The sequence below is a fragment of the Leishmania mexicana genome, chromosome 33 (assembly GCF_000234665.1).
Source record: "Leishmania mexicana MHOM/GT/2001/U1103 complete genome, chromosome 33".
NCBI lineage: Eukaryota > Euglenozoa > Kinetoplastea > Trypanosomatida > Trypanosomatidae > Leishmania > Leishmania mexicana.
The window spans coordinates 1,537,799-1,564,145 of NC_018337.1; the positions used below are offsets into that span (position 1 = coordinate 1,537,799).

General features: G+C 60.2%; 8 protein-coding genes across 8 annotated transcripts; all 8 read left to right on the plus strand.

Annotated features, from left to right (window-relative positions):
* Positions 1-637: 637 nt before the first annotated feature.
* Positions 638-2,707, plus strand: LMXM_33_4070 (conserved hypothetical protein; the record flags this gene model as incomplete). Its single annotated transcript, XM_003878920.1, has 1 exon — positions 638-2,707. One exon carries the CDS (start codon positions 638-640, stop codon positions 2,705-2,707), a length of 2,070 nt encoding a protein of 689 aa, XP_003878969.1.
* A 1,359-nt stretch (positions 2,708-4,066) lies between these two features.
* LMXM_33_4080 (conserved hypothetical protein) lies at positions 4,067-4,855 on the plus strand (the record flags this gene model as incomplete). The annotated part of the gene is made up of 1 exon (XM_003878921.1): positions 4,067-4,855. The coding sequence occupies one exon, from the start codon at positions 4,067-4,069 to the stop codon at positions 4,853-4,855; it is 789 nt and encodes a 262-aa protein (XP_003878970.1).
* A 1,597-nt stretch (positions 4,856-6,452) lies between these two features.
* Positions 6,453-7,754, plus strand: LMXM_33_4090 (conserved hypothetical protein; the record flags this gene model as incomplete). The annotated part of the gene is made up of 1 exon (XM_003878922.1): positions 6,453-7,754. One exon carries the CDS (start codon positions 6,453-6,455, stop codon positions 7,752-7,754), a length of 1,302 nt encoding a protein of 433 aa, XP_003878971.1.
* Positions 7,755-9,236: 1,482 nt separating this feature from the next.
* On the plus strand, positions 9,237-10,163 carry LMXM_33_4100 (conserved hypothetical protein; the record flags this gene model as incomplete). The annotated part of the gene is made up of 1 exon (XM_003878923.1): positions 9,237-10,163. One exon carries the CDS (start codon positions 9,237-9,239, stop codon positions 10,161-10,163), a length of 927 nt encoding a protein of 308 aa, XP_003878972.1.
* Positions 10,164-10,734: 571 nt separating this feature from the next.
* On the plus strand, positions 10,735-18,528 carry LMXM_33_4110 (conserved hypothetical protein; the record flags this gene model as incomplete). Its single annotated transcript, XM_003878924.1, has 1 exon — positions 10,735-18,528. The coding sequence occupies one exon, from the start codon at positions 10,735-10,737 to the stop codon at positions 18,526-18,528; it is 7,794 nt and encodes a 2,597-aa protein (XP_003878973.1).
* A 962-nt stretch (positions 18,529-19,490) lies between these two features.
* Positions 19,491-20,315, plus strand: LMXM_33_4120 (conserved hypothetical protein; the record flags this gene model as incomplete). Its single annotated transcript, XM_003878925.1, has 1 exon — positions 19,491-20,315. The coding sequence occupies one exon, from the start codon at positions 19,491-19,493 to the stop codon at positions 20,313-20,315; it is 825 nt and encodes a 274-aa protein (XP_003878974.1).
* Positions 20,316-21,292: 977 nt separating this feature from the next.
* Positions 21,293-23,740, plus strand: LMXM_33_4130 (conserved hypothetical protein; the record flags this gene model as incomplete). The annotated part of the gene is made up of 1 exon (XM_003878926.1): positions 21,293-23,740. One exon carries the CDS (start codon positions 21,293-21,295, stop codon positions 23,738-23,740), a length of 2,448 nt encoding a protein of 815 aa, XP_003878975.1.
* Positions 23,741-24,949: 1,209 nt separating this feature from the next.
* On the plus strand, positions 24,950-26,347 carry LMXM_33_4140 (conserved hypothetical protein; the record flags this gene model as incomplete). The annotated part of the gene is made up of 1 exon (XM_003878927.1): positions 24,950-26,347. The coding sequence occupies one exon, from the start codon at positions 24,950-24,952 to the stop codon at positions 26,345-26,347; it is 1,398 nt and encodes a 465-aa protein (XP_003878976.1).

Here is a 26,347-nt window from a genome sequence, read left to right on the forward strand (position 1 = left end):
TGTGTGTGTGACAGTTGAATTTCACGGCGTAGGCGTGTGTAGTTTTGAGGTCTTACATGTTTCTCCTCTTCTGGTTATTCTTCTCTTCCATGCCCTGCGCTCTCCCAAAAGCCTCGACCCACGCCTCTCACATTCGCTCGTCAGCCCCCTCCTCGGCGAGGAGGGTGCCGCCCTTTCGTGCGAGCAGTTGCTGAGAAGGATGGCCAAGCTTCAGCTGCCAGAGGGTTAGGCAACTCTGAAGAGCAGAAAGGGGGAGGGGGCGCGAGCACCGCTGGCACACGGTGCTGTTTCGTCTGCGTTCTTGTCGCGAGCCTCACAGAGAGTTTGCAGCTCCTTGTCATGGCTGCCGCCAATCTCTGTTCAGAGAGTGCGTCTTGCACCTCGCAGCAACGCAGGCTCGACCTCTCCGTCCCCCTCCACCTCCCTCTTGTGCTACCGCCTTCCGCTGAAGCGCACAGTCGTCCGAGGTCGATCATCACCTTCACTTGTTGGGCAGCGTGGCTGCATTTCTCTTTTCGTTTCGCTCTCGTTAGCTTCGCTCCGGGAACCCTCCGCATCCTCTTCCCCTCCCTTCTTCTGCCAGCACGTTGCTACACTCCAGCGTCCTCCCTCCCGCCGTCGTCGCGTCTTCTCGAGGATGCCGCCAAAGGCCAAGGCGGTGGAGCCAAAGCCCAAGTCCAAGAAGGCGCTGGCGCTCCAGGCCGCCATCGACCAGTCAGCGAAAGAAGCGCAGAAAGCCTACAAGCAGCATGAGCAACTCCGCACAAAAGCGGACCAGGTGGAGAAAAGCCAGCGCGAGTACCTGCTCCTCGACGAGACGGTCGCACGGGAACGGATCAAGGAGGAAAAGAAACGCTATTGCGCCGCCGTGGCGGATCTGAGGAAGGAGGAGCAGTTCGCCTTTGCCACCTACAGGAAGCACGACCGTTGGGAGCACATTTCAGAAGCATCGCGTTTGCCGAATGTGCACAGCGAGGCGGACATCAACGACTTCCTGAGCAGCTGGAAGAGTCGTCAGGCGACAAATGATCGGTATGAGCCGGATACGGTCGTCATCGCTTCCCGCGCGCAGAACAACACGGAGGACGCAAAGCTACTCTTCATTCGCGGCGAACAGCGCTTGCCGCCGCAGAGGCGTCGGACGCTCATGAGGGAGGAACTTCTGCAGTGCTACGACGCCTACGAGCTAGCCGAAAAGATCAAAGATGACCGGGACACCTACAACTCGATTGGTTCCACGGCCGCGTCTCAAAATCCCATGCCATGGGGCGCCGTCTTGGAGGAGGTGTATTCTCAACTGCGTGCGACGTTCGATTTTGTGTCGGCGCAGACCTTGCGGTTTTACGACCAGATCATCGACAGCGCAGACGGCGAAACGGTTATGCGCACTGTGTCCGCGACAAACCCGGTTATCAGGTTCGGGCTGTGGGTCAAAACAAAGGATGTGACTCGCAGTTTCACGTCCCTTGCTTTCCCAGACATCGAGGTGCGCCTTGACCCAAAGCAGAACTCGCTGCCGAAGCTGCCCAAAATGCTGGGCCTCAGCAAGGAGAATATTGCCGTGCGTGCGGTGCAGCTGGCCTTTGACCCTTACTCCTGCTACGTCTCACGCCGCAGCCAGTACTACGCGCTGGACTGCACCATCAAGATCGACCTCCTCACTTTCGCCGAGCGACCGTGGTCCAACGGAGAGTGGCTGCTGCGCATGGAGACGCCGGAGTCGCACAGGCTCCACGTAGAGGAGTACCCGCCGCGAACCGCTGAGGCCCGCGTCGAGGATCCTACACTGCGCATCTCTTTTGAGGTGCCGCACTCCATCGTGATCCGCCAGCCAAGTTTGTTCATCGGCAGATGGAATGGGGAGACGCATGAGTGGGAGCCGTGCAGCGGGGCAACGCTCGGTGCGCCATTCGGTCCCACTGCGCGCGTTGCGGAGAACCCGCGGCGTGCGACGTTCATCACTTCCGAGCTCGCGCAGTTCGCTGTTCTTCACGAAACCGTGTTCGACGTCGTCTACGAAAGCTGGAGCCTCAAGCCTTTTGACGGGAGCCGTATCCTCTTTACGCTGGAAGGCCGTCACCGGGGCGACGCCACCGATCGCGAGTTCCGCTTTCTGCTTGAGGACGCCAAGTGCCGTCTTCTCTCTCCCGAAGACGACGAGCTGGCGCCGCTGCGCACCTCGTGCTGGAGCCCAGCGGTGCTGCTGCGCAAGCTCAAGCAGAGCGGATTCAACTTTCTGGTTCGTGATGAGGAGGCGTGCTTCTTAGAAAATGTTATCCCGAAAACTCGCCAGCTCGAGGAGAAAGCCTACGCGGATATGGCGCAGCTCAGTCAGTACTTCACGATTGCCAGCTCGCACCACAACAAAAACGGCGAGGACGCGGATATGGCCCTTTTTCGCGTCTCGAAGCGTTGGCTGCGGGCAGGCGAAGAGGACGAGAGTTTCGACATTCCGACAACCGCTGATTTGTGGCACTCCATCCGCTACCGCACCGACGACTGCGCCCTCGCCTGCTTCACTGAGTTGGACGAGACGACAAACATGAACATCCTTGACGGCGCGGAGACGCACTACAACCTTTACAGCCTCCTCACGCCCGTGGAAGGCGAGGAGACGTTGCGTGGACAGCTACTCAACACGAACTACCTGCTACGGCGGTGCGTTCTGGAGTTTCTGCAGCTCGTCCGCCCGCTCACGTGGGGTTGAGCGTTGAAGGAGCAGCAGAGGACCAGGTGTGGCCGTCGGGGCCGTGGCAAGATCTGTAGTCTTTGGGAGCACCGCGGTTTAAGCACAGCGATGCGAAGGCGAATGTGAGAGCGCCGTCTACCTTCTCCGATCCTGTTCTGTCCCTGCTCCCATGGAAGGCGTCGGATGGAGGGGAGGTTGATGCAGCGTCACTACCCCCCCCCCACCCGCTTCTTGCCCACGGACGAGGCGCCTTCTTTTTTTGTTGTTGGTTTCTGCGCTCTTCTCCATGCATGTAAAGTAGCGCACTTCTCAGCACGAGATCAGCTTCGCTGTTCTCCAGCCGCAACAGCTCCCGGCATCGGCCAAGCACAAAGAAAAACACACAAGAGAAGGAGGGGGAGATGCGTGCATCTGCCTTCCCAGTTTCCGTCTCCATGCCTTCTATATGGAGCGTCGGTCTTTCGTGGCCATAAGCTGTTGTTGTTTCCTGTTCGATCCTCGATGCTGCCTTTCCGACGTGTTGCACCTCATAGAATGCGGCGAGGCTTCTCGCGACACCGAAAGACGAGAGAGAAAGGACCTGAAACTATCATCATGATAACGAGGGATGGGGTGGGTGGGTGGGAGCGCTTCCACTGAGGTTTGGTGTGTGTGTGTGTGTATGGCGGGGGTGGAGGATCGGGTGAGGGAGGCGGGGGGGGGCAGCGCACAACAGCTGCCAAAGCTGCGTATGATACTGCCTTACATGTTGCAGGCGTCTCGTACGTCGAATGTCCTTCACTGCATGTGGCCGTCCCACATGCGCGCCGTTCGCCTTCATCGATTCCCCTGCTTCTCCCATTTCCATCAAATGTTGCCTCTTGTCTTTTCGTTTTGGTGCTCCTAATATCCTGTGGCACGTCTGTCGCCGTCGCGTGATGCGCATACACGCATGTGTGCTGCAATCAGCGCAGATACCATCACCCGCGTCCCATCCACAGAAAAGAGGGCGTGCGAGTTGTCAGGATAGTCCCTGTTGTACCGGCGCACGACTTCCTTTGTTCTCACTGGAACGCGGACGGTCTTGGGATTTGCTGATTGTGTCATGACGGGTCGCAGTCGACCTACGTCCCTCTTTCACCTGTGTCGACGCGTCTGCAGGCCCCTTGGCGAGCGTCATTGGCTTGCGCGAGCTGTCCGTGGCGAGACGTGTATTCGGTGAGGTTGCTGCGGGCCCGTTTTACCTGCTAGTTCGTCGCTTCGTGTTATCTTCGCTCGATAATTGTGTGTGTGTCTGAGGGGAGGGGGTAAGAAGCTGCTACGAATTCGGTCGCTACACCGACTGCGGAAAACACGACGTCTTCCTGATCTGCATTCGGTGCGCCCGACGAAGCCGCCATGCTCCGTCGCAGTGGGGTACGTCGCGTGTACGAGCGCTTTGAAGGCCACATTTCAGGGGACAAGGGTCACATGACACTGCAGCAGGCGTGCACCATCTTTGGCTACCAGCTCGACGAGGAGTGGACCAAGAAGGATATCAAGCAGCGATTTCAGAAACTGGCGCTGCGATTTCACCCCGACAAGGGCGGTACTGATGAGCAGTTCCTGGCGCTCAAGGAGGCACAGCACCTGCTGCTGACACACCGTCATGACCGCGGCGCCGACTGGGCGGCAAAGGGGGCGAAGGGCGAGAGTGGTCAGGGTGGAATCAACTTTCGGCGCATGAACTACGACAACCTCACAAATACGATTCATCGGCAGACCGCCGACAGCCCCGAATGCCGCTCCTTCGGTCTGCAGGACTTCGCCATCTTTCTCGTCGTCATCACCACTGTGGGGATTTACTATTTTTACAAGACATACACCACCCACATGCAAGTGCTGAGGAGCCGATGGAGCTACTCCGAGGACGCGATTCGCGCCGACTACACGGGTAAACCACTCTCTGAAGGGTTGTGGCATCCGTGGATGGCAGACGTAGAGACTCGCGACCGCATGGACGACATTGCTATTCTTCAAGGGAGCGTTACGCGAACGCTCATTGATGAGAAACGAAAGAAAGCACCACCGGTGTACACTCCGTGGCAGTCCGGCGGACCGTTTGCGCGCCACATGGCCCCGACGCGGGCACCAGAGGTGGCGGAAGATGCGCAAGCGTCTGCGAGCACCCCATCCACCACAAGGTGACTAAGCGCGTGAGTCGCATGACCGCAGTGTGCCACTGGGCCCTTCTCCTTCGCAGCAGAAGAACAACCTTCCACAACATCGCCAAGCGCACACTTCAGATGAGGAAAAGGCGCGCAACGAGAGACCAGTTGAATATTTCTTCTTGAGCCTGTGTGATTCTGTGCGGAGGAGTACTTGGTTGCCGCCGAGAGCATGCTCGTCAGGCAATGGTGGCTTGCGCTCCCCTCTCTCTATCCTCACAGTGCTGCTGGAATGAAGGCGCGTCTGAGAGTCCGTCGGATGCCAGTAGGTGTGCATGTCCCGCAGGTGTCGTGTTGCGTTGTCGTTCTTTCTGACCCTTGCCGACCTTTTTTGTACTGCCGCTGTTCTTTGTCCGCCTGCCCCCTCCGTTTTTTCTTTTCACAGCGGACTTTGCGTAGGCTACGCATGGATAGGCCGTGTGCTTGCGCATGGAAGTGCAACAGCGTGCGCTGGTCTGGCGAAACGGAAAGGCCCTGGAGCAGGGGGAGGGATGGGTTGAATCTCTCGTTCTCTCTCTCCAAATTCTATTGCTGCCTATCAGGGTGTTGCAAACGGCGCGGTGCTCGTTGCGCCCACGCGTGTGTGGATGCTGTCCTCCGGCGGCATGCACCCTCCTTCGCGTCTCATTGTTGATCTTTGCCTTCCTGTTCGCCACTCTTCCCTCACACACGTCATCATGTTGGCAACACAGCAACAACAGCAAGCAGTGCTGCGGCATCGTCGAATGCTGCTCGCCGGGCTCACAACTACGGGTGTCCTTGTCTCCGGTTTTGTGCTACGACATGCCCCTCCTTGAGTCGTACAGCTGTGACCGAGGATGTGGATGAGGTGGCTGTACCCGCTCTCCTCGTCACATGGGGTATCTCTCCTAGCCGTGTGTTCTTGCCATGATGGACAGGTGCCGTACGGCGTGTAACTGAACTTCGCATGCACGTGCAGGAATGCGCACCTGCACACAAACGTCTTCTGTCCCTCTTCGTGTTGGCCTTCTTCGTTTTCGTTGTACGGGGCGGCGTGTGCGTACGTATGTGCGTGTGTGTGTTGGCGGGGGTGGGGTGGGGCGCGCACGGTGGCCGCTACATGCTGTGCAACGGTCTTTTGATGGCCGCCGGTGCGCCCATGCACGTGTGCGTGTGTCACCTTTCCGGTCATAGTGCGATACCGTTCAAAGTGGTCTCTTGGTGTCTCCATCCCAGCGTCGCGCGCGCGCTCCAGCGTTTTTTTTTTGCCGACGGCGTGCGCGGAGGCGCAGTCTTTTTGCGTGTTGCATCCGCGGATTCTGCTATTCTCTCTCCTGAAGGCGTGTGCGTGTCGGACTGTGGGCGGTGAACAGGGCAGAATCCCGCATCCTCATCTGCACCTTTACAGACTTCTCAGGCTCCAAATGAGCTCTACGGCTCATCATACCGAGGACGCGACGAGCACACTCGATGGCGGTAATGCCACTGCTGCTGTGCCCAGCTCACCAGCGGTTACCACTGCCACCGCCGAGGTGGCGCAGCTGAGGCAGGAACTTCACCAATGTCAAGAAAAGTTTGCGTCCTGGAAGGTGAAGGCGAAGACGGGTGTCGAGCAGATGCGTGCTCAAATTGCCGATCTCACGTGCAGGCTGGACGAGTCGAACAAGCAGCGCGCGCTCCTGGAAGCGCTTCCGGCGCTGTACATCACCCAGAGTCAGGAGTTCATGTACGCTCACGCTATCGCTGCCGCGTGCTTGCTGGTCGATGCCGTCCTGCTCTCCCACAGCGGTGGCGGGTCAGGGCAATACAAGGACACAGCAGCGACGAGCCCGGCAATGAGTCCGACTTTGCAAAGCACAACCACCGAAAGTCTGCAGAAGACGGTGAAGGATCAGTCGGACCGGCTGAAGGAGGCGCACCACTCACTGAGGCGACTGACAAATGAGCTGCAGCAGCGCACCGAGGCCTTGCACCAGCAGGATGAGAATCTTGCCGATCTGAAGCGGCGCCTCGCGGAGTTGGAGGCATGCAACACATCGCTCAAGCAGCAGCTGATGAGCGTGTCGAACACTGATGAGTGGAGGCATGTGCAGGAGGAGCTGGACCAGCAACTCGCGCAGACGCGGCTGGAGTATGAGAGTCGAGAAAGCCAGCTCATTCTGCAGCATAGCACCGAGGTGCAGGCTCTGAAGGCATTACATGAGCGGGAGGTGCAAGAGATGCAGCGAGAGCAGCGCGATGCTGTTGCAGAGGCGGTCCAAGATGCTCTCGCTAGCAGCTCACCGACACTCGTGCGTGGCGGTGCGCATCCACCCGGGATACGTGACGTTTCCGCAGACGACGCCCACCCCTGCAAGTCTGACGACGACGCCTACTTGGACCTCCTGAACGATTACAAGGCAATGGAGATGCGGTGCGCTGCCGTCACGAAGGAACGAGACACCATCGCGGCTGAGCAGCAGATGCTGCTGCGCGAACTTCAAGAGCTTCTGGAATGCACAGTAGGGGCGCTTCCAGCCTCGGACGCAAACGGAACCCCTACCACCTCCGCAACGGCCGCAGACGGGACCCCAGCTGCTGCTGGGTTGGTCTCGCTTGCCGACACTGCCAATCTCAAAGAAGCTCTGCGCAGGATCCACGCGCAGAGGCTCACATTCGTCAAGCTTCAAGAAGAGCTTATGCACTCTCGTCGCGAAGTGATGCAGCTGCGGCGCCTCAAAGCTGGACCTCCAGAGGACGGCCTCGGTGCGCAACAGCTGCAGTACGTGCGCTCCGTCGTGGTGCAACTCCTGTGCTCGCTAAGCGATATCCGCGTGGCGCGGCACCTGCTACCCGTGCTGAGCATGCTGCTAAAGTTCACAGATGATGACCTGCAGGCGATTACCAAGGCGATGCTGCAATTTACCAGCAGTCGCTAAGTGGCGGGCAGCCTCTAATCAGTAATGCTGGACTACGCTGAGGCCACGCAGTTGAGCATCGTTCGCTGTCTCTGCAAACCAACGTGGCTGCCCTGCACGTACTCTCTCCCTCTCCCTCACACACACACACACACACACACAGCGATCGGATCTGAGCGCGCGCTCTCCTTGACGGTAGCGCTGCATTCGTCTCTGTCGCGGACTTCTTCCGCTGCCACGTTTCGCTGATGGGCGCGGTTGCACCTCGTGTGCGGTACGACACATGTGCGCATGTGTATGTGTCGCATGTGCGGTGATGCTCTCTTGTTGCTATCTTGTTCCTTGTTTCACACGGGTCCACCTCCTCACTGGTGTGCAACACAGGCTCAAACTCCACGCCACGCTCGGACTGTTAACGGCTAATCACGTCGTGCGAAGCAGCCGTAGACATACACACACACACACACACACATCGCAACGATGCTGCGCCGACTGGGCCATCTGAGCGCTGCCTCTGCAACACACACTATCCCGCCCGCTGTGCAGGTCGCCTCAGTCACTCCTCCCATCATGCCGGATGCCATGTGGGGCATCCCTCTCGCAGCCTGCAGGGGCCGGTGGTCGGATGTGTTTCAGTCATGCTGACCCTCTGTCTATCATACGGATGATACAAGCGTGTTCACGGTCGCAACGGGCTCCGATGCAACGACATCCACGACCTGACCACTGACATCAGTGGCGATGCGTCACTCTCACCTCTCCCCCTCCGCCCACGTCGCAGGCCCTTGACGTTTCCACCAGCGGAAGGGACTCTGCATTTGGCAGGGATGGGTGGCAGGGGACTGCTTCGCCACGCCCCACACTGAGTGAGGGGGAAGGGTGCAGTGGTGTCTCTGAGATACTACGCACTGTAAGGTGTCACCTGTCGTCAGAGAATAATGTGTGTGTCCTGGGGCAAGAGGAAAAGGTGTACTAGCTTCTCTTCTTTTGAATGCACCACGCAATACAACCGTCGCTGTGAGAAGCGAAAGACCCCAGCTCAGGGCCGAGTGTGTGCAGCGCGCTGGGTGGACGTGCGTGTCTGTATTTTACCATGACCACACCTCCGCTTCCACCACAAGCCGTTTCACGGCATTCGTTTTTTGTCTCTCGTTGCGACGGCTGCTTCTATCCCTTGTGCTTTTCACGCTCTCTCTCTCTTGTTCATCTTCATATGGAGCAGCGTAGCAACCCTATCGACGAGAGGCAAGCCCCGCCGATCGCGTCTCGCTACTGCCATTGGTGAAGGACCGTCCACCCGGAGAGGTGGTGTCGCACGGCCTCTCTTGCATGTGCTCTCTCTCTTTTATCTCTCGTCGCGTAGCTCTTGCTGTTCGTCTCGTGTCTAGGCACGCATCAGCGAATTGTCGCCGGCTGCCAGCGTTGCACCTCCGGAAGCACGGCGTAGCGCTGTAGCTCTCACGCGTGGCACGTGGCCTCGTTTGTGTTCCATCGCTGCTTACAATGACGTCCTGGAAGGATCGGATCGCCGCGGTGCTCTTCTTCAGTGACCCTGAGGAGGCGCTAACAGCGGAGAAGATGCGCAACGCCGAGGCGATGGCCAAAGCAACGGAGGCACGCCTGCAGCACAACCTAGATGAGAGGGAGGTCCAGGAGAAGATGCTGCAGCTGGAAAACCGCATCAAGTCGCAGCGGGAGCGCTACGCTCGACAGGCCGCCCCAATGCTGAAGGAGTTCGACGACATTGCCATATCACAGCACTACTACCAGGAGGTGGGGAACAGCGTTTCGGCGCAGGAGACGTTTGTGGATCAAATGGCGCAGCGGGAGACGCAGCAGTTCGGCTACATAAGCAAGAAGCTCATCTCCGTCAGCCTCAACTTTGAGGCTCTACGCCAACAGATGCGGTCAGGGCAGCCGTTCGCACGAGAGCTGAAGGCCACGCTCGATGATGCGGAGAGTGAGGACCTGAATGTCATGTCAGAGCCCCTCCGTGCATTTGCCGACCGCGGCGTCCCTAAGCCGACGCTTGTGCGCGCCGCCGCCTTTGATCTTGCCCGCTCCATCGAGGAGACCGGCAAGGCACCAATGCAGCAGCCAGTGCTGGGGTGGCTGGACCTGCTAAAGTTTCGTACCGCCTTTAGCCCCTCGACGGTAGACCAGAACGAAGTTCGTGCTCGCCGCGCCGCCGCACAGTTTACGCGCTTCATCGAGCAGAAGCAGTACGCGAGTGCGCTGGCGCTAGCGGAGGAGGTGGACACGTGGACGCGCAATGAGCACGATGCCTCCGTGGAATATTTCAATAACTCCTACAGGAGCTTCCGGCAGGCGACCCTGCCCGTCATCACGGCTGAAATTTTTCTCGCCTACGCCGCCGCCTCCCTCAACGCGTCGCGGGCGGCGTGTGTGGAGCATATGCTGAAGGAGTAAGGAAAACTATGGCTAAAAGGACCTTGATGGCGAGACAGCCGTTGCGAGGCGAGGCGTGTGCTTGCTCCTGTACGGCGCCCCTTCACCTCTCTCTCTTTCGATGCCTCCACTTCGCATGAACGCTTGCCTCGGGGCATGGGATGGCGTCATGGTGTACGTGCATGTGTCGCTGTGTGGATAGGCGTGTATGCGTCTGCCGTTGACTGTGGGCAAACCGGTCCAAGACTTGGCGGTCGCCGTAGCGCACAGAGAAGAAGAACAGAAATTGAGCAAACGACACGCACGCACGCACAACACCCGTAGACCTCCGAAGGCGTCTTGGTCTCACCAGCACGTGCGCTGGCGGTGTTTGCTTCCCCTCGAAGGGCCACCCCTTGCCTCTCTCCCTCCCCTGTCCGCCATATCGGATGCTGCCACCATCACCGCATCTCTCCTTCCATCCCTCCCTCATCCCTCCGTTTGGAGGCTGGTATGGCATATTGCCTCGTCTTCTGCCAGTCAATCATTGCTGTCCCCCGTAACACTGCAGCCCCTGCGCACTGGAAACACCATCTTCCTGACTACTAGAGCGATGGCGGGGAACGCAAGTTATGTGAAACAGCTGCTGTCCACGGCGCGGATGTACCGCCGGCCGGATATGCTGCACGACATTGTGTGCGAAGTGCGCGACGCGGAGACGACAACCAGCAGGTTCTCTGCGGAACTGCGCGTGTTGTGCGCTGAAGTTGCGGTCGAGCTCAAACAGTGGTCAGCCGCTGCGGAGCTGCTAAAAGGGCTCGGGGCCGCGCAGGAAACGCGACTGCTTGCAGTGCGGCGCGCCTTCTGCGAGGTGCTCGTGTCGCTTCACCACGTAGACGAGAATACCTCCTTGACCGAGGACGAAAAAGTGCAGGAGTACGTGGTCGGCGCGGCGAGCGCGCTACAGGCGTTGGCGGAGGCGGTCGAGGTGTGGCCTGACAGCCTCGACGCTGTTCTTACGGGCATTCGCACGCTGTGGCTCATTGTCAGTCCTCTCCTTTCCGCAGGCCACGAGGCGGACGTGTGCGACCCCGTCGCCTTCCTCGCCACCCTGCATCAGCAGCTCCACATTGGTGGCGGGTACACGCTGGTGCAGTGGCTGGTGCGGGCAGCGTTGTGCCTCCGTGCGGCAGAGCGGCACAACGACGCATTGACTCGCTTCTCGGCCGCCCTTGAGGCGGCCGCGCTCATGGGCAACCAGCGTCTCTTTGTGCAGGTGCTGCGCCTGGCTGCCGGCGTCATCTTCGTGAAGGAGAAGGCGAATGTCTCCTCAAAGACGCGCTCGGACTTGCTGCCAAGCTACCGGAGCCGCCCCGTGCACTTTGCTGTTCTTCTTACATATCTCGTGCTTGGAGGGTTGCTGGAGGTGGAGGCGTGCAAGGAGGACTTGCAAAGCGCTTACCATACCCTCAGTGACGTCGCCGACGTGGTCCAGCCGCCACCAGACACCGGCGCAGCGGTATCACGGGGAAGGAAGAAGCAGGCGACGGTAAAGTTGCCTTCTGCAATACGACTCGTCGACACCTTTGCTGTGACTGAGTCCGATGTCATCGATGAAGTGAAGAGCGACCTGCTCCTGTGCATCAGTCTGCATGGAACCCTGTCCCCCGAGCAGGTGGAGGAGCTCGAGCAAAAACGCAGCAGCTCGAATCATCGCGTGCGCAGCTTCGCGACCTTCGCGCTTGTCGTGCGAGAGTCACACCGCCACGGTCTCCGCTGCCTTGGCAAGTGCGCCGATGCCTCCTCCATCTCCGCGGCGCACAGAGTCGAACTCCGCACCCTTGCCAGCGAGCTGGTCGATGTACTCAAGAACACGAACACTATACATGACGAGAGCGAGCGGCAGCACACGTTGCGCATTGGGGCATCCCTCCTGTGGAACCTGGTGCTTCCTTTTCTGCAGACCAGCACGTTTGGCGACGCACAGGCGGCGCTGGCGGCAGTCGCTGACGTGAGTCAGACCTTCATGCCTGCGCTGAGGAAGCTCTTCCTCCAGGTGGCGACCCAGCAGTGCCACACAGCCTTCGAGGAGGATAATCGCAGTGTGCTTCATCAGCTACTACCGCTGCTTCAGCGGGAGTGCCAGCGCGGAGAGGTCGATGGAGCGGCACCCGCGTGGTTGTTCCGGCTTCAATGGCTCCACCATCAGATGGCGATCCGAGAGGAACCCGAGAGCAGCCTAACCTCCCAGCAGGACCGCTGCCTATTCGCCATTGAGCAATGCCGGGGTATCGCCAACCCACTGAAGCGCATTCCAGTGATCAAGACTGCTTTTCGGCAGTTGCCGTCGATTGTCCAAGAGAGTGATGCGGAGACAGCTGCGGCGGAAGCAACCGAGCCGCAGAAGGGCACGCCCACCCGCGGCGCCCTTTCCACTCGTCGCTCGACGGTCCAGCTGTACCGAGAGCTCTTAGAGCTGTGCATGCAGGACCTGAGTGCCTCCTTGTTCGCTGTGGCGATGGCGGTGGCCGAGGCGCTGCGGGGCCTCCCTTGCCCCCTGCCTGGCGCCTGCGACGCAGACATCGAAGAGGTACGAGCCGCCGCCTCTCTGCACGCCGCCACGATACTGGCGCGGCGGATAGAGGAGGCGGAGCCGCATGGGGCACAGAAGGACACGCGGTCGGTCAGCGTCGCAGACCCCAGGAGTGCCGCTACCGAGGAGAGTGAGAACCGCTTGGCGGCTCTGCTGATCGAGGCAGCTCAACGCGGAGCGGAGGTGGAGAGCCGGTGTAGCGGCAGCGGGGGCTGGATTGCCGCAAATGCGTGTGTGATGTTTCTAAACTGGAAGAAACCCGCCTACGAACGTGGTGAATACCGCGCCCACCTCCTCGAGCTGCTTGACTTACAGAAGCTTTACACTGCTCTTTATGAGCATGACCAGGTGCAGGATGTGGAGCTGCTGTCCGACCTCACGACGTCGTCTGTGCTCGGGCTCGTGGCCGAGTACCTTGATACCTCAAACCCTCCGGCAGGGACAGGGACGTCTCCGCTGGCGAAGCAGATGTGCAGGGACGGCTTCGCCGCACACGTGCGGCGCCTGCGCACGTGCGCGAAATGCGAACCCTCCAGCGTGCAGCTTCGTCGTGCACATGCCATGTGCCTCGAGGCTCTGCAAATCATCCCCGGCGTGAAGCCGAAGTGGTTCCTTGCCATGCTGTCCTCTGCCCTGGCGCGGCTTGTCGGTGACAAGCCGAGGTACTCGCCGCACCCACAGGAGCAGCTTTTCATTCTTCTCGGCACACTTGCCGGGCCGTCGGTGATGTCTGAGAAAGTTGCACTTCTCATCAACGACGCCCGCCCACTGCTGCGCAAGGACCCGTGCGTCCGTCTCTGTGCATGGGTCGCCGCTGTGGCGATGCAACTGGGACAGGAGGAAGTGGCACTGGAGTGTTGCGAGATGGCTGATCGACTCTACGCCAGCAATCGGCTGGGCTGGGGCTCCTTGTTTGAGCTGCAGTCGACGTTCTCCTCCGGCGGAGGTGCTTTGACGGGGCCCAGTAAGACGCCAGACAGCGGCAGTCACAAGAAGGTGTCAGTGGAGCCGGCATTTGTGCAGGTCGACGTGCAGTCCACGTTCCCAAAACCGGACGCGGAGGACTGGGAAGCGTATGCGCAGCTGCTCTCCATCAAGGCACAGGTTGGCGTCCAGCACCTGCATGGCCTCAACAGCGTGGCTCGAAACCGCGCCGTGCAGCTTCTTTTGAAAAACTGCGTGAACGCGGCTATCGCAGCGGCGCAGGGCCCAACCGCGTCCAAGGTGGAGCACATCACGAACGCATATACTCTATACTACACCTTTCTCCGGACCACTCGCATTTCGCTGGAGACGGCGACATTTGTGCTGCCGAGTTTGCGGATGCTGCTGTCGAAGGTGCTGCTGGGGCAGCTCCCAAAGCGCAGCTGGAGCGACTCGTTCACGGAGGTGGTGTATCAGCTCAGTTGCGTCCTCGTGCACGTGTCGTTGTCGAGTGAGCAGGAGGACGATGCCCGCCAACTAGTGGCGACGCTGCGCCACCTGCGCGAGTTGCTACCTCCGCGCTACCAAAAGCCCCTCAAGGATCGGGAAGTGACCGAGGTGTGTTACCGCAATCCGTCCGTCGACGACTTTCTTCAGAGGTCCAAAAACATGGAGGCGGAGCTGCAGGCACGCGGATGGATGATCGTGGCCGTGGCAAATAATGACAGCAGTGTCGAAACAGAGACGTTCGCGCTGGCGCTGGCCGCCGCGCAAGGCGGGTCCCTTGCCACAGCGCAGTGCCTATTCGAGATTGCGTATGTGACAAGCTTTCGGAGGGGAGACTCGACTCCGCTGGCACTGGTGACTCGCCACCTGCAAGAGGCCCTGCGCATACTCGAAGGGCTCCCTGAGACGGCGCCACTTCTGCAAAGCCTCGAGGAGACGGACCGCTGGCACGCCACCCTGGCCGACGCGTCACTCACTGCCACGTTTCTGCGTTCGCAGGCACCGCGCCGCTTTCCGCACAACGGCGACGCTGCCAGCGGGGCGGCCGAAGCAGCAGGCGGCGAGCGACAGGCCGCGCCGCTGAAGGCACTCGTGAAGGCGCACTCCACAAAAGTCACAGGTGTCACCTTCCATCACGCATTTCTGGGGCTGCGTATCATCTCGCTGCTCTTCAGGGCGACGCCGACCCACGATGTTGTCAAAGTCGGAGCAGCGTCGGTCAAGACAGCGAAGTACGCCACAACCCCTGCATCGCGCCGCGACTGCGCGAACGTCATGCTCGATTACGTCTCGTGTCTGTGGCACCTCAGCGCAAAATGGCTGTGCGATGGCGCCACGGATGAAGACACAGTAGTGCTAAAGCTGCCGACCGACAAATCCCTTTATTACAGTTACGCGGAGCCGTCGGCGGCTGCGCAACGGCTGCGCCGCTGTGTCCCGGACGAAGAGTTCAAGTTGAACACCGAAGGGCTCTGGCAATGCTTGCTGGATCTGGGGGACTACCTCGCACGCACCGGCGATGAGCCGTACGCGTTCATGGTGTACTCGTGGGTGCGGTTTTCTGTCGCTCTCGCCTTCGGCGACGCCAGGGGCGACTCGCGCTGCGGTCTTGCTCACCGTCTCTGCAACTGGAAAATGTGCGCGACAGCCGCCTCGAGCGGCCTCAGCGATGCCCCATACGTGGCAGCGCTTACCCGGCTGGCCGATGCTAGGTCCCTTGTCGAGGAGGCAGTGAAGCGGGACGTCGAGGGCAAGTGCGTGTCGCCGTCATGGGAGGCGGCGATGGTGGTCGGCGAGTGTGAGGTTCGTATTCACCTCGGCCAAACAGAGCAGGCCGCCACACTCGCCGAAGATGTGCTGTGTCAGGGACTGGAGTGCGCAAGCTGGAATACGGCGGCCACCCGAGCACGGGCTCTCCGCGTCCGCGCACGTCACGAGGCAATCCGCTTGCGCTATGGTGATGCTCTGCGCACCCTCCAGCAGGCGTTTCACTTGATTGGCGCCGCCACACCTTCCTCCGCCTCATCCGTCATCTCGGTCCGTCTCTGGACCGAGCTATGCAGCGATCGACTTGCTGTGCTGATTGATTCCCAGTCCACCGCCGAAGCTGTTCAGTGGGCTGGTATGGTGCGCCAGCGGCTGCACCAGTGGCGCGCGGCGGCCTCGGCCAGCGCAATGCAGGTCGATACCACCCATACCGCATGCGTGCGAGCGGATGTCGAGGACGGTCTAGAGTTGTGGATCAACCGTCTCGCTTCCACAGTAACGTCCCAGCTTCCAGTCGATGCGCTATCGTACCAAGCTGGTTCCTCTGCCCCTGCGCAACGCTGGCCTCACACAGAGGAGCTGCTGCATGAGCTTCTCCTTGTCGCAGAGGGCTCCACTACGCTGCACAGCTGTCTGTACACCACCCATGCAAAGTGGCATGTGCGGGATCGCGTGACGCCACAGTGGTTGGCAGAGCACAGTGCCAATGTAGATGAGGTACGGACGCGGTTGTTGGTGCTGCTGGCAGAGATGAGGGTGTTGGATGAACTGTCGCTTCGCCTGCAGACGGCGCCTGCATCTAGCAAGGTCGGAGTGGGCTCGCCTGGTCAAGTCGAGGTCGCCGCCGCCACAGCCACTAGCATGTCCTTCTGGCTTGGTGCTCTCGTCTACTGGACTGCCGTTGACCGCCTCGAAGCGAGCGTACTTGCATCATGCCTCCTCGTCGCCTTTCGACGTCTGTCTATGGAGGATCTGCAGCTGCCAACTTCGAGTGCGCCGGCCCACTTCGAGAGGGAGGTGCTACGGTTCATCCGCGGCGCGACGTCGTCGTCGTCCGCCGCCACAGTCGACAGCGCACCCCATGCGGTGGAGCAGGCGGTCATGGTCGGTGCGCGCTGGCAGAGCGACGTTGCGCGTGAAACAGACGAGCTCCAGCAAGCGCTGCAGCACTACAACGTGACCGATGCACGTGCCCCGTCCATGACGGATGTGTCTGCTGTGCCTGCTCTGCTGGAAAAGGCTGCGGTACATTGCCGCCAGTGGCCGCACACCCGTCTAGCAGCGGCGATCATGTTGGCTGTGGCGCAGGTAGAAGTGCTTCAACGCATCGAGAATCAGCTGGAACAGTGCGACCACCTTGTTGGCGAGGAGCTACAGACGCAAACGCACGCGCTGCTCACGACGGCGTGGAGTCGCGCGCGACTGATCCCGGCACACATCGAGAAGCCCGGCAACCACATGCGCAAGGGTATGCCGGCAGGGAAGCAGCGCACTCTCAGCGAGCCTAGCGCGTCTGCGTCGGTGCGCCCGCTTCCAAAAGAGGAGGAGGCACTTGTGCAGCGTATCTCTCTCGGTATTGAGGTGGCGGTCCATCACGGGCACCTCGACGTCGCCGCGGACCTGAGCGAAGCGCTTAGCCATCTTGCGGTTCTTTTGGATCGGCCTCACATCGCCGCCGCAGCGGCGGAGCAAGCACAGGCGAACCAGCTGGTGGGGCATCTCTGGCGTAGTTGCGTGCACGAGATGACGGACAGTGCGGAGGGATGGCTGTGGCGGCAGATGCTGGCAGTGCAGCCGCTCTTCACGAACTGCACGTTGTACACGCAGCTGGCCGACCAGGCTCTGACGGCGACGCCCATGGAGCGCGGCTTGCGCAGCTGCCGTCTGCTGTGCGTGGAGCCAGAGGAGGAGGTGGCAGCGGTCACGTCGATGGGGCCTGGGAAAGGAGGTCATGCAACGGAGGTGTCACCGTATGCCATCGATGGCGCTGTGTTGTCGGTCGCCATGGGCAACTGCCGGACTGGCTTTTGCATCGTCACGCTGCGCCACCCCGACGGCGCTGTGGAGGGACGCCGCAGACACGTGCCGGAGCAAATGTGGGTCACACTAGCCGCCACGCTGCAGCGAACCGAGACTCAAAAGCAAGAGCAGCTGGCCGGTACCGAGGATGTGCGTATCGACGGTGCCGAAGAGCGCGTAACGGCAGCGGACCTCTCGAGCACGCTGGCGGAGCTGAACACCGTGGCAGTCGAGCTGTTTGGGGAGTTTCAGGCATCCTTGCAGCAGTACTGTGAGAAGACCCCGCTTTACCTGTGTCTCGCGCCTCAGCTGCAGCCCTTTCCATGGGAGCAGACGAACGTGCTGAGTTGCTGCCCTGTCGTGCTGCGCGAGTTGGGAGCTGCGGCGGTGGTATCGAAGACCGGCGAGCTTCAACGGTCTGGCAAGCGCACCTTGCAGCACCCGCCGAGAACGGCTGGGCCTAGCTCCACGAAAGGCTCCTCTGCGGGGCCTCTCGTGTGTCTCATCGACCTGTTTGGTGATCATCGCGAGTCGGTCCCCGCCACATGTGGCACAGAGCAGAGCAAGTCAAAGGTGTCCCCGCAGTGTCTTCTAACGTGCAGCTCGGCCGGGGTTCCGCCAGATGCCGTGTACTTGACGTGGATGCTTCGGAACACCGCCCCTGGCGCGCTCATCGTGAACATGTGCGGGAATTTGACTGATGCTTTGCCATGGTCCTACTTTGCCTCCCTCCGCTTTTCGCAACTGCACAGTGTCGTACTCGCCGATGGCGCATTCAACGCGAGCTCGCAGAAGCGTGAGGAGCAGCTTCGCTTGTTGGCCTCGACGACACGGATAGGCAAGGCCGGCAGCCCGTCGTCGTACCCACGATGGATGACGGCGACGCTCTTCCTCTTGCGAGGGGCCACGTTTGTGGCCGCCAACACGCTTCCATGCAGCCCATGTGTGACCGACGCACTGGCCCGCCGCTGCCTGTCCTCGGCCTCCTCTGGAAAAGCGCTGGTGGAGCAGCTGCGAGGAAAGACGAAGGACATCAAGATACCGTTTGTGACACTGTACGGCGTTCCCGGCGGCGGGTTTTCTAAAGCAAAGGCGTAGGCGAGACCGATGAACGGGGACGCCGCTTGGACAAGCTGGGCACGGCGGTGCAAGGACGGCTCATACCTCAGCCCTTGCTTTTTTTCCCCTTCTTCTCTTCTTGTTTACCTTGTGTGTTTGTTGTGTGCTCATGTGGTCTGTGCATGCGAAAGTGTGCGTTTGCTCACATCGCTTGCCGCCGCCACTCATGTAAACGAGCGGACGTGATTCCCGCACAATATGTTCCACGAGGAACGCACTGGCACCCAGGCAGTCCCTCCTTGATTTTGTCTCTTGGCATTGTTTCTTCGTTTCCACGGAGGGGCTTGGGTGGGTGGGCGTGTGTTAGGCGTCTTTTTCTGTTCGTTGGCCGCGCGGCTTTTGTGTTGCCGTGTTTTTTTAGGCGACGGGCAGAGGAGGCGATAACACGGACCTGAAATGGAACAATGCGATAGAAAACTGGGAGAGGCAAAGGCGCGTCAAGGGGCTGCCGTGGCAGCAGCAGCACTGCCCGACGACAGATGGCTGGTGTTCCATCGCTGCGGTCTAAAGGAATGTTGGTGAATGTCATTGCATGCATCCCGTCCTTGTGCTCGCGCACATGGTGATTACGGCAGTTTGCCGCGCTGCAAGTTTCGGTGCTGTCGTGGAAAGAAGGCAGGCTTCACCTCACCTCCCGATGTGCGCCCTGTGCGGTTTGCCTTTGACCACCACCTCCATCACCTGCGCTTCTCATGTGCCCTCTCTCCCTCTTTCTCCCTATGCTTGCAATGTTGCCTGATTGCCGCACGCAGCGACAGGAGACGGTCACACTGCTGATTCGAAGCCGTTGCCCGGCCTCGCGCACATTCACGTACACGAGAGACGACATGAGCAGGTTTCTCAGCACTGTTTTTGGCAGGTCGGCGGCAGCACGGACGTCACCAACGATAGTCGAGTCCCCTGCTGCCATTTCGTATGCGCTGGCCTCGTTTCGCTGGCACATGGACACGCGCCCACCGGCAAAGGTCATTGCCGTTCACGATTACCTCGGGAGTTGCGCATCGTTGCAGCAGTTGCTAAACGAGTCTGTCGCGGATCTCCCGGTGTCTCGGCTAACGCCCACAGAACCGCTAGAGGTGTACTGCGCCGACCTCCGCGGTCACAATTTCTCTGAAGCTGCCCCGATGACATCCGCTTCCTCCTACCTCCTGGCCTGCGCTTCGGACATCATCAAGATGCAGGAAGACATTCTCCGCTCTGAAGCAGGGCTGCTTGGCCTTGGTTTTGGATCTCTCGTCGCCTCCTGTGCCGCCCTGCATGCGCCAGACGCCTTCTCTTCCCTCACACTCTTCGTGAACGAGATAGCGCAGCTGCAGCAGTGCGTGCCGTTCTCTTACCCGGTCGGTGAACTTCTGCGACGCGCACCGGCCAACGCCGCAGCACTAGCAGAGCTGAATAACTACCTGCGGGATCGAGTACCCGATCCGGCAGAGCGGGCTGCCCTTCTGGCCACCGTGGAGGTGCGACGTGGCCGGGCCCGGTTCCGATTCAGTAATGATCTCCTTCAGTACACCGAGCCGTTTGTGCTTAGTGCACCAGCAGACAGCACGTTCACAAAGCCCACGGTCGTGTACCTCTGCGGCAAGAATGGCGCCACCTCTCCGGATGAGGAGGCCCGAGTGCGCGCACGCTTCCCTGCAGTAAAGTTTGTCAAGCTCGACACGCAGGGGGAGACGCTGACGTCTTCCAAACTGCGTCTTGTCCCGCTGTTTCTTCAGTCGTGCGGCATGCTTGCCGAGATAAACGAGGCGAACATGGAGCGATGAAGTACAGTGTGCTGTGGTGAGAGAGAGATGGGACACTCGTGTGGACGCGCGCGCGAGAGAGAGTCTTTGCAAAGAGTATCGCTCGGCCATCAGGCAAAAACCGTGGATGCGTATGCCGTTTGAGTATGTTTTCGTGGGCGGTGGCCGTTCCGGTGGTGCGAGCCACATGCATCGACAGACAGAGAGTCTACAAGGTTGTATGTGTCTCTGCGAGTGGGTACGTGTTGGAGCTGAACTCCGGCTAGGGTGGTCGTGATGATGACCCTGTGCGTCTCGTGCTTCATTCCGCCGCCGCCGTGTACCTTCAGTGGTGTATCTGTTGCTTAAGTAACGTACAAGAACCAAACGAAAACGCTACCAAAAGACGCGGACGCACGAGCATGCAATGGCGTGCCCAGGGATAGGCCCAGCAGCAACAGCGGCCCACTGTCGTCTTTCTTCTCTCGTGGACTGTTGGCTTTGATGTCTTCGCCGAACCGCCAGCGGGTCATCCTCGTCCTCCACTCCATTCTCCGCCACCGCCTTTTCATCTCCCGACTGGACATTTTAATTCTTACCTAACAATTGTTTCTCATACACGCGCACGCACACGCGTGAGTGCCACCACCACGTAGTAGACGTGTCTTCTCTAACGTACACTAGCGCCCATAATACGGAGGAAAAGTGAAAAGGTGGCGAGTGCAGGTGACACACACGCACGCACGCCTACAGCCAGCAAAGGAAGCAGGTGATTACCATTACCTCTGCCGCTCTTGTCAAGGTTGTGGCGGTGTGACGGTTCCGCCGCTCTCGCTGTGCACGTGCGACAGGCCTGTTAGGCAAACACAAGGACGAAGGCGCAAGTGGGACGCACCCGCACGGGATAGTGAAACGGACGGTGCCGCGCTCATCTCGAATTGCGTCGTGTTGGAGACCTCCTCTCCAAACCCACGAACCCCCTCGCACCCGTGTCTTTCTCAACACATCCACCAGCAGAAATGATCCGTGCTGTAGCACTTGTCTGCGTGGCGGTGATGCTGCTGACATGCCTGCCAGCGGCTGCGATCCACGAGGATGAGCAAGGTCTGCGTGACTGGATAATGCATCTCGTCGGCAACGTGCAGGATAGTGCTGCGCAGGTGGCGACGAACCCACAACTGCTCTATGTTGCTTCCGAAGACGGTGCCGTGGCGGCGATCGATGTCGGCGTCCATGGTGGCTTGAACCTGACGTGGCGTCAGATATCCTCTGCGACGCCGCTGTGCGTCGCTGCGGGCCCGCAGACAGTGCTCACAGTGAACAATGCCGGTGTGGTTACCTTGCTGAGCCCTACAACAGGGTCCATTGAGGTGACGTACGCACTCCAGACTGTAAGCACAACTCTGCAGGTGGCCGCGTGCTCGATCGACGGCGGGAAGGCAGTGGTGGTCACCTACGACGGCACCATGCTGAAGCGCTTCGAGTTTTTGATGGCTTCGGAAGAGCAATCCATCCGGGTCGCCGCGTATGCGAGCGCGTCTGGTGAGGTGTCGAAGATGTACGTGGCCGGCTCCGTGCTCCTTGTGAACCACGGAGGCGAGTCTACTGACGTGCTCCGCCTTGACAACCTCGCCAAAGAGCGCAGCGTGGCCGGTATTGCCACGAGCATCGCCGCTGACGGTCACTTCACAACCCGCGACGCGTCCACCGTCCGCTCTTTTCCTGCGAACGGCGCCGCAGGTGAGGTGGCGTGCTCCGACTGTGGCATCGCCGTCGTGAGGAACGCGCACACCGGCGAGTCCAATGGCGTTGTCCGCGTGGAGACGGAGGAGGACACGCTGCGCATCACGTACCCGGAATCGGCCGTGACGATCCCTAACGTCTGCAGCAGCATCACCGCCTACCCTCTCCTGGCCTTCGAGAAGGACGACGGCGACGTTATTGTGCTTATCAAGACCGGCGCACACAACCTGCTTCTCGTGAGCGCTGCGCAGGGCCTCCTGTGGCGCCGGTTTGAGGCGCTCGCAAACGTGGCTGCCGCCGCGATTGTGGAGCCGATGGGGGCGCTGGACCACTTCCACTTCAACAAGAACATCTTGCTGGTCTCCCGCTTTGGCACGCTCTACTCGATCCCCATCGTAGGGATGGGTGCGCAGGTGGACTTCATCAAGGACTTTTCGCAGGAACTGGTGGCGGCCATGAAGGCCCCATCGATGACCAAGGTGCAGGTGCGTGAGTTGGCTGTCCGGGACGACGGCCGCACCGCCGTGGTGTACGCTGAGTCTGGCGCGATGGGTGGCCACGTCTTGATCGACCTGGCGGAGCACAAGGTCACTAGTGTGACAACCTGCGAGAACGCCGTTCTTTCGACCCCCCAGCTGGAGGTGGCGGCTGACCTCTCCGTCAGGGGCTCGCTTTCACACGGCATCCTCTACACATACGTCAGCCACGCCGAGTCCGGCACAATCGAGGGATACAGCGTCAGCGCGGCGGCGGGTGCGCGTCCAACGTGGGTCGTGCAGATGCCCTCGGCGATTGTGGCGCACGCTGCCGGCAGTGAGCCGCGTCGGACAGATGTTGTGAACACCTTGCGCGTCTACCCGAACATCTCCGGCAAGGAGATGGTTGAGGAGGTGCGCCGCACCTACCCGATGCGCAACGTTATCGCTGTGGCGCATTATGAGCCGTCCGAGGAGGAGCTGCCGTCACTGGTGATCACCGCGATTGATGTGGTGACCGGCAGTGTCTTGGCGACGACACGTCATGCGAACGTGGAGGGGGACGTGAAGATGGTTATTGTGGAGCACGCCATTGTCTACTACTATCTCGACGCCAAGAAGATGCGCTACTGCTTCGGCGTGTGGGAGCTGTTTGAGGATGAGAACAGTCCGGTTGTGTCCAAGACAGCCGGCGCCACGATTCCGCAGATTATCGCCTCTTTCTTCGTCAACACGAAGCGCGAGTTCAGCTCCCGTGCGACGCGCCCGCCGGCCGTGGTGGTGTCAACTCTCGGCTCCGTTGGCGGCCCGCTAGCTGATATGAGCGTCACCACCTCCTACAACGCCATCTCCCGGAAAAGTCTTGTGCTGGCGTACGCGACGGGGCGTGTGGTGGTGGTGGAGCTGCGGCTCCTACTTGCCGGTAACCAGATACCCCTGCCAGGTGAGAAGGGTCGCCAAATGTCGCACCTCCTGCTCCCCAGCTTCTTGTTCGCGTCACACAAGTACCGCGTCGCCTTTCCGCGCAAGATCACGACGGAGCCGACGCTGCTGGAGAGCTCTTGTCACGTGGTAGTGTCGGGCCTCGATCTCTTCTACGTGCGCTCCTCGTCCGGCAAGCCGTTCGATCTGCTCAATAGTGACTTCAACAAGCCCCTGCTTATCACACTCGTGTGCAGCTTCGCTGCTCTCTCCGTGATGGTGCGCTACTTTGTTAATCGCAAGGCCCTGAACTTGGCGTGGCAGTAGGCGCGGTTTCGATTGGCACACGGAGAAGCACGGGAGTGGTGTTGCTGCGCGAACAAGACACAGAGAGTCGTTGTGCCCGTTTCGTTTCTCTGTTTCTCTGCCGTGGCGTGTGCAACGCGTGTGCTCGTGCCGACGCCGCCCACGCCCGCATCCCGCTGCCTGTCGCGGAAGGTGTCTCGGTGCGTCCTTCGTTTGTGCGCTTATTTTCGCCTTAAATTCCTTTTGTATTGCGGCTGCATCACCCCCCCCCCCTCCTCACACAGACACACGCCGAAAATGCTTGGCCGAAGAAAATGGACAAGATGATGCGCGACTGCGGCGCTTGTCAGCTCGCCTTTTCTCGCTTCCTCTTGCAATGTCTACTGAGTGCGTGTGTGTGACTGTGCCTGTCTGTCTGTGTGTGTGTCTGTGTGTGTCTGTATATATATGCCATGGTCGGATGTGGCGTTTGTGATAGTATTGTGCATGCTTCTCTCCGACGACACCGGGTGTTTTGCCTATATATATATATGCACGTACTTGTGTCTGTGTGTGAGTGGGAGTGCAGTGACGACCTTTTTAAACACTTCTTGTTGTGTCTGTGTGTAGGTTAAGCACTTTGAGATTGCTGTACGCAGGCGTGTGGAAAAGGCAGGAACGATGTGGCCACCACATAGTGAGGGGCGCACGGGCGCCTCATAGCGGTGGATGGCAAGCGGGCAGGCAAAAAGGGTACCGCAGACACGACCACGAGCTTTCTCGACTTGAAGGACGGAGAGAATGCGCCTCGGTGTGCACCGCACGGTGCCTTTTCCATTCCTGAGGACCTCTGATGGCTTGTTCATGCCGTTCTCCCGCCTTTGCTGTGTCACCAGCCTCGCCCGCTCCAAGCCCCCCGTCCACCCTGAGCGGCATGCTCCGGTCCGCCGTACTCGGCTGCGGACCATCCGCCTCTGTCGTCACCACCACGACCACCGTTCACCCCCCTCCCCTGCACACCTTTTCGGCGAACTCGTTTCCTCTCTCCTTCTCCCTTGGCTTGGGCTGTGAGCTCTTCTCCTTTGTCCTTGCCACGCGGGCGGCTCAACTCGCCTTGCGTTCATACACGTGACATGTGAATTTCCGACAACGAGCAAATCGTCACGGACAGGGAAGGCCTGCGACGAGAGCGCAAACGTCCGCGTTTTGCGCTCATTCCAAGGGAGAGGTAGCTGACGGTAATCACAGGCAATGGCGTCTCGCGGTGCTGCCGCTTGTGCGACCCGATCCCGGGCACCCGAGGTGCATCGTGTGGCATCCGACAAAGTCGCCTTGCAGGCGGAAGCGAAGAGTGTGCGAGAGCGCCGGCTGGCTTTGGAGGAGGTCATGCGGCAGGAGCGCGCTCGGCGCCTGCAAGCGGCCGCATCACGCACGACGGAGACGACTAATACGAGCCACTCTTCTGTCTCTGCGGCCACGGTGAGAGAGCAGCAGAAGGATGAGGCCGTCAACTCAAACCGCGCTCCCCAAACGCTCGATGAGTACCGCCGCGAGCTGGACAAAGACAGTGGCAACAGGGAGCTCCTTCGGCTACACTACTACACGAGCGGGCATCTAAGCCCGGCTGATGTGCACTTTTACACTGTCAAGGGCCGGGTAAAGGAGTACCAACGCCACGCACCGAGCCCAGCGCGGTCGGCAGGGGCGCACCGTCTGCTGTTGCCAACCCGAAAGGCTCACCTGGAAACAGACTTGACGCAGCCGTCGATGCGGGCGCTCGAGTCGGCCGCCGTGATGGAGGGCACCTCGGATCAGTGGACAAAGTCTGCTCTTCTCCGAATGCAGGCTAATCAGCACGTGCTCCAGCGTATGGAAGAGCGCGAACGAAAGGAAGCAGCGCACATCGGTCGACCCATCGTACGGGGCACCGCGGCTCCTGCCAGTCGACTCAGCGTCCCACCACAGCCATACAAAACACCGGTGACGACGAGCGCACGCGTGAGCCACCCTTTGCACGTCGCGGAAGCTGCCGTGTCAACGTGCACTGTGCCGCGAAGTCTGGCAATGGAGAGGAGCGACACAGTCGCCGCCTCTGCGTGGCGATGGAGTCCGCTTTGCCAACGTAGTCCACTAAAGACGTACCTGAGCACTAGTCCACTGCGTCTACGCGGGCGTGCGGCATCGTCGACCGCAGCGCAGAGGGACTCCCTGTTCATGACCTCTCTCATCGACGGCTCTTCAGTCCCTCTGCATGCATCTCGCACAGTCACCTTCCCTCCTACTTCCGCTGGATACAATGGGCTTGTTACGTGTCCGTGGAAGCCGCTGGAGTATAGCGGTACGGCACACCTCGAGGGCCGCGGCAGTAGGTCGGCGTATAAGCCTATTGTCGAACAGCTGCCCAGCGCGCCGTCGGAGAACCACGGCACCTGGGCCGAGCTAACACAGAGCCGGTCGTACCCAAGGCAAGGTCTAACGGCACAGTCACCTCCACCTAGAGACCGCGGCGCCAGTGAGTCGGGCGAGGGGGCAGGGAGCCTGCCGACTGCCAGCCCTCCCACCACGAAGCCGAAGCCAACACTGCTTGACGGTTTCCGCATGCCGGACACAGTTCTGAAGCGGGAGGACCTCTTCCAGGGCTTCACCTGA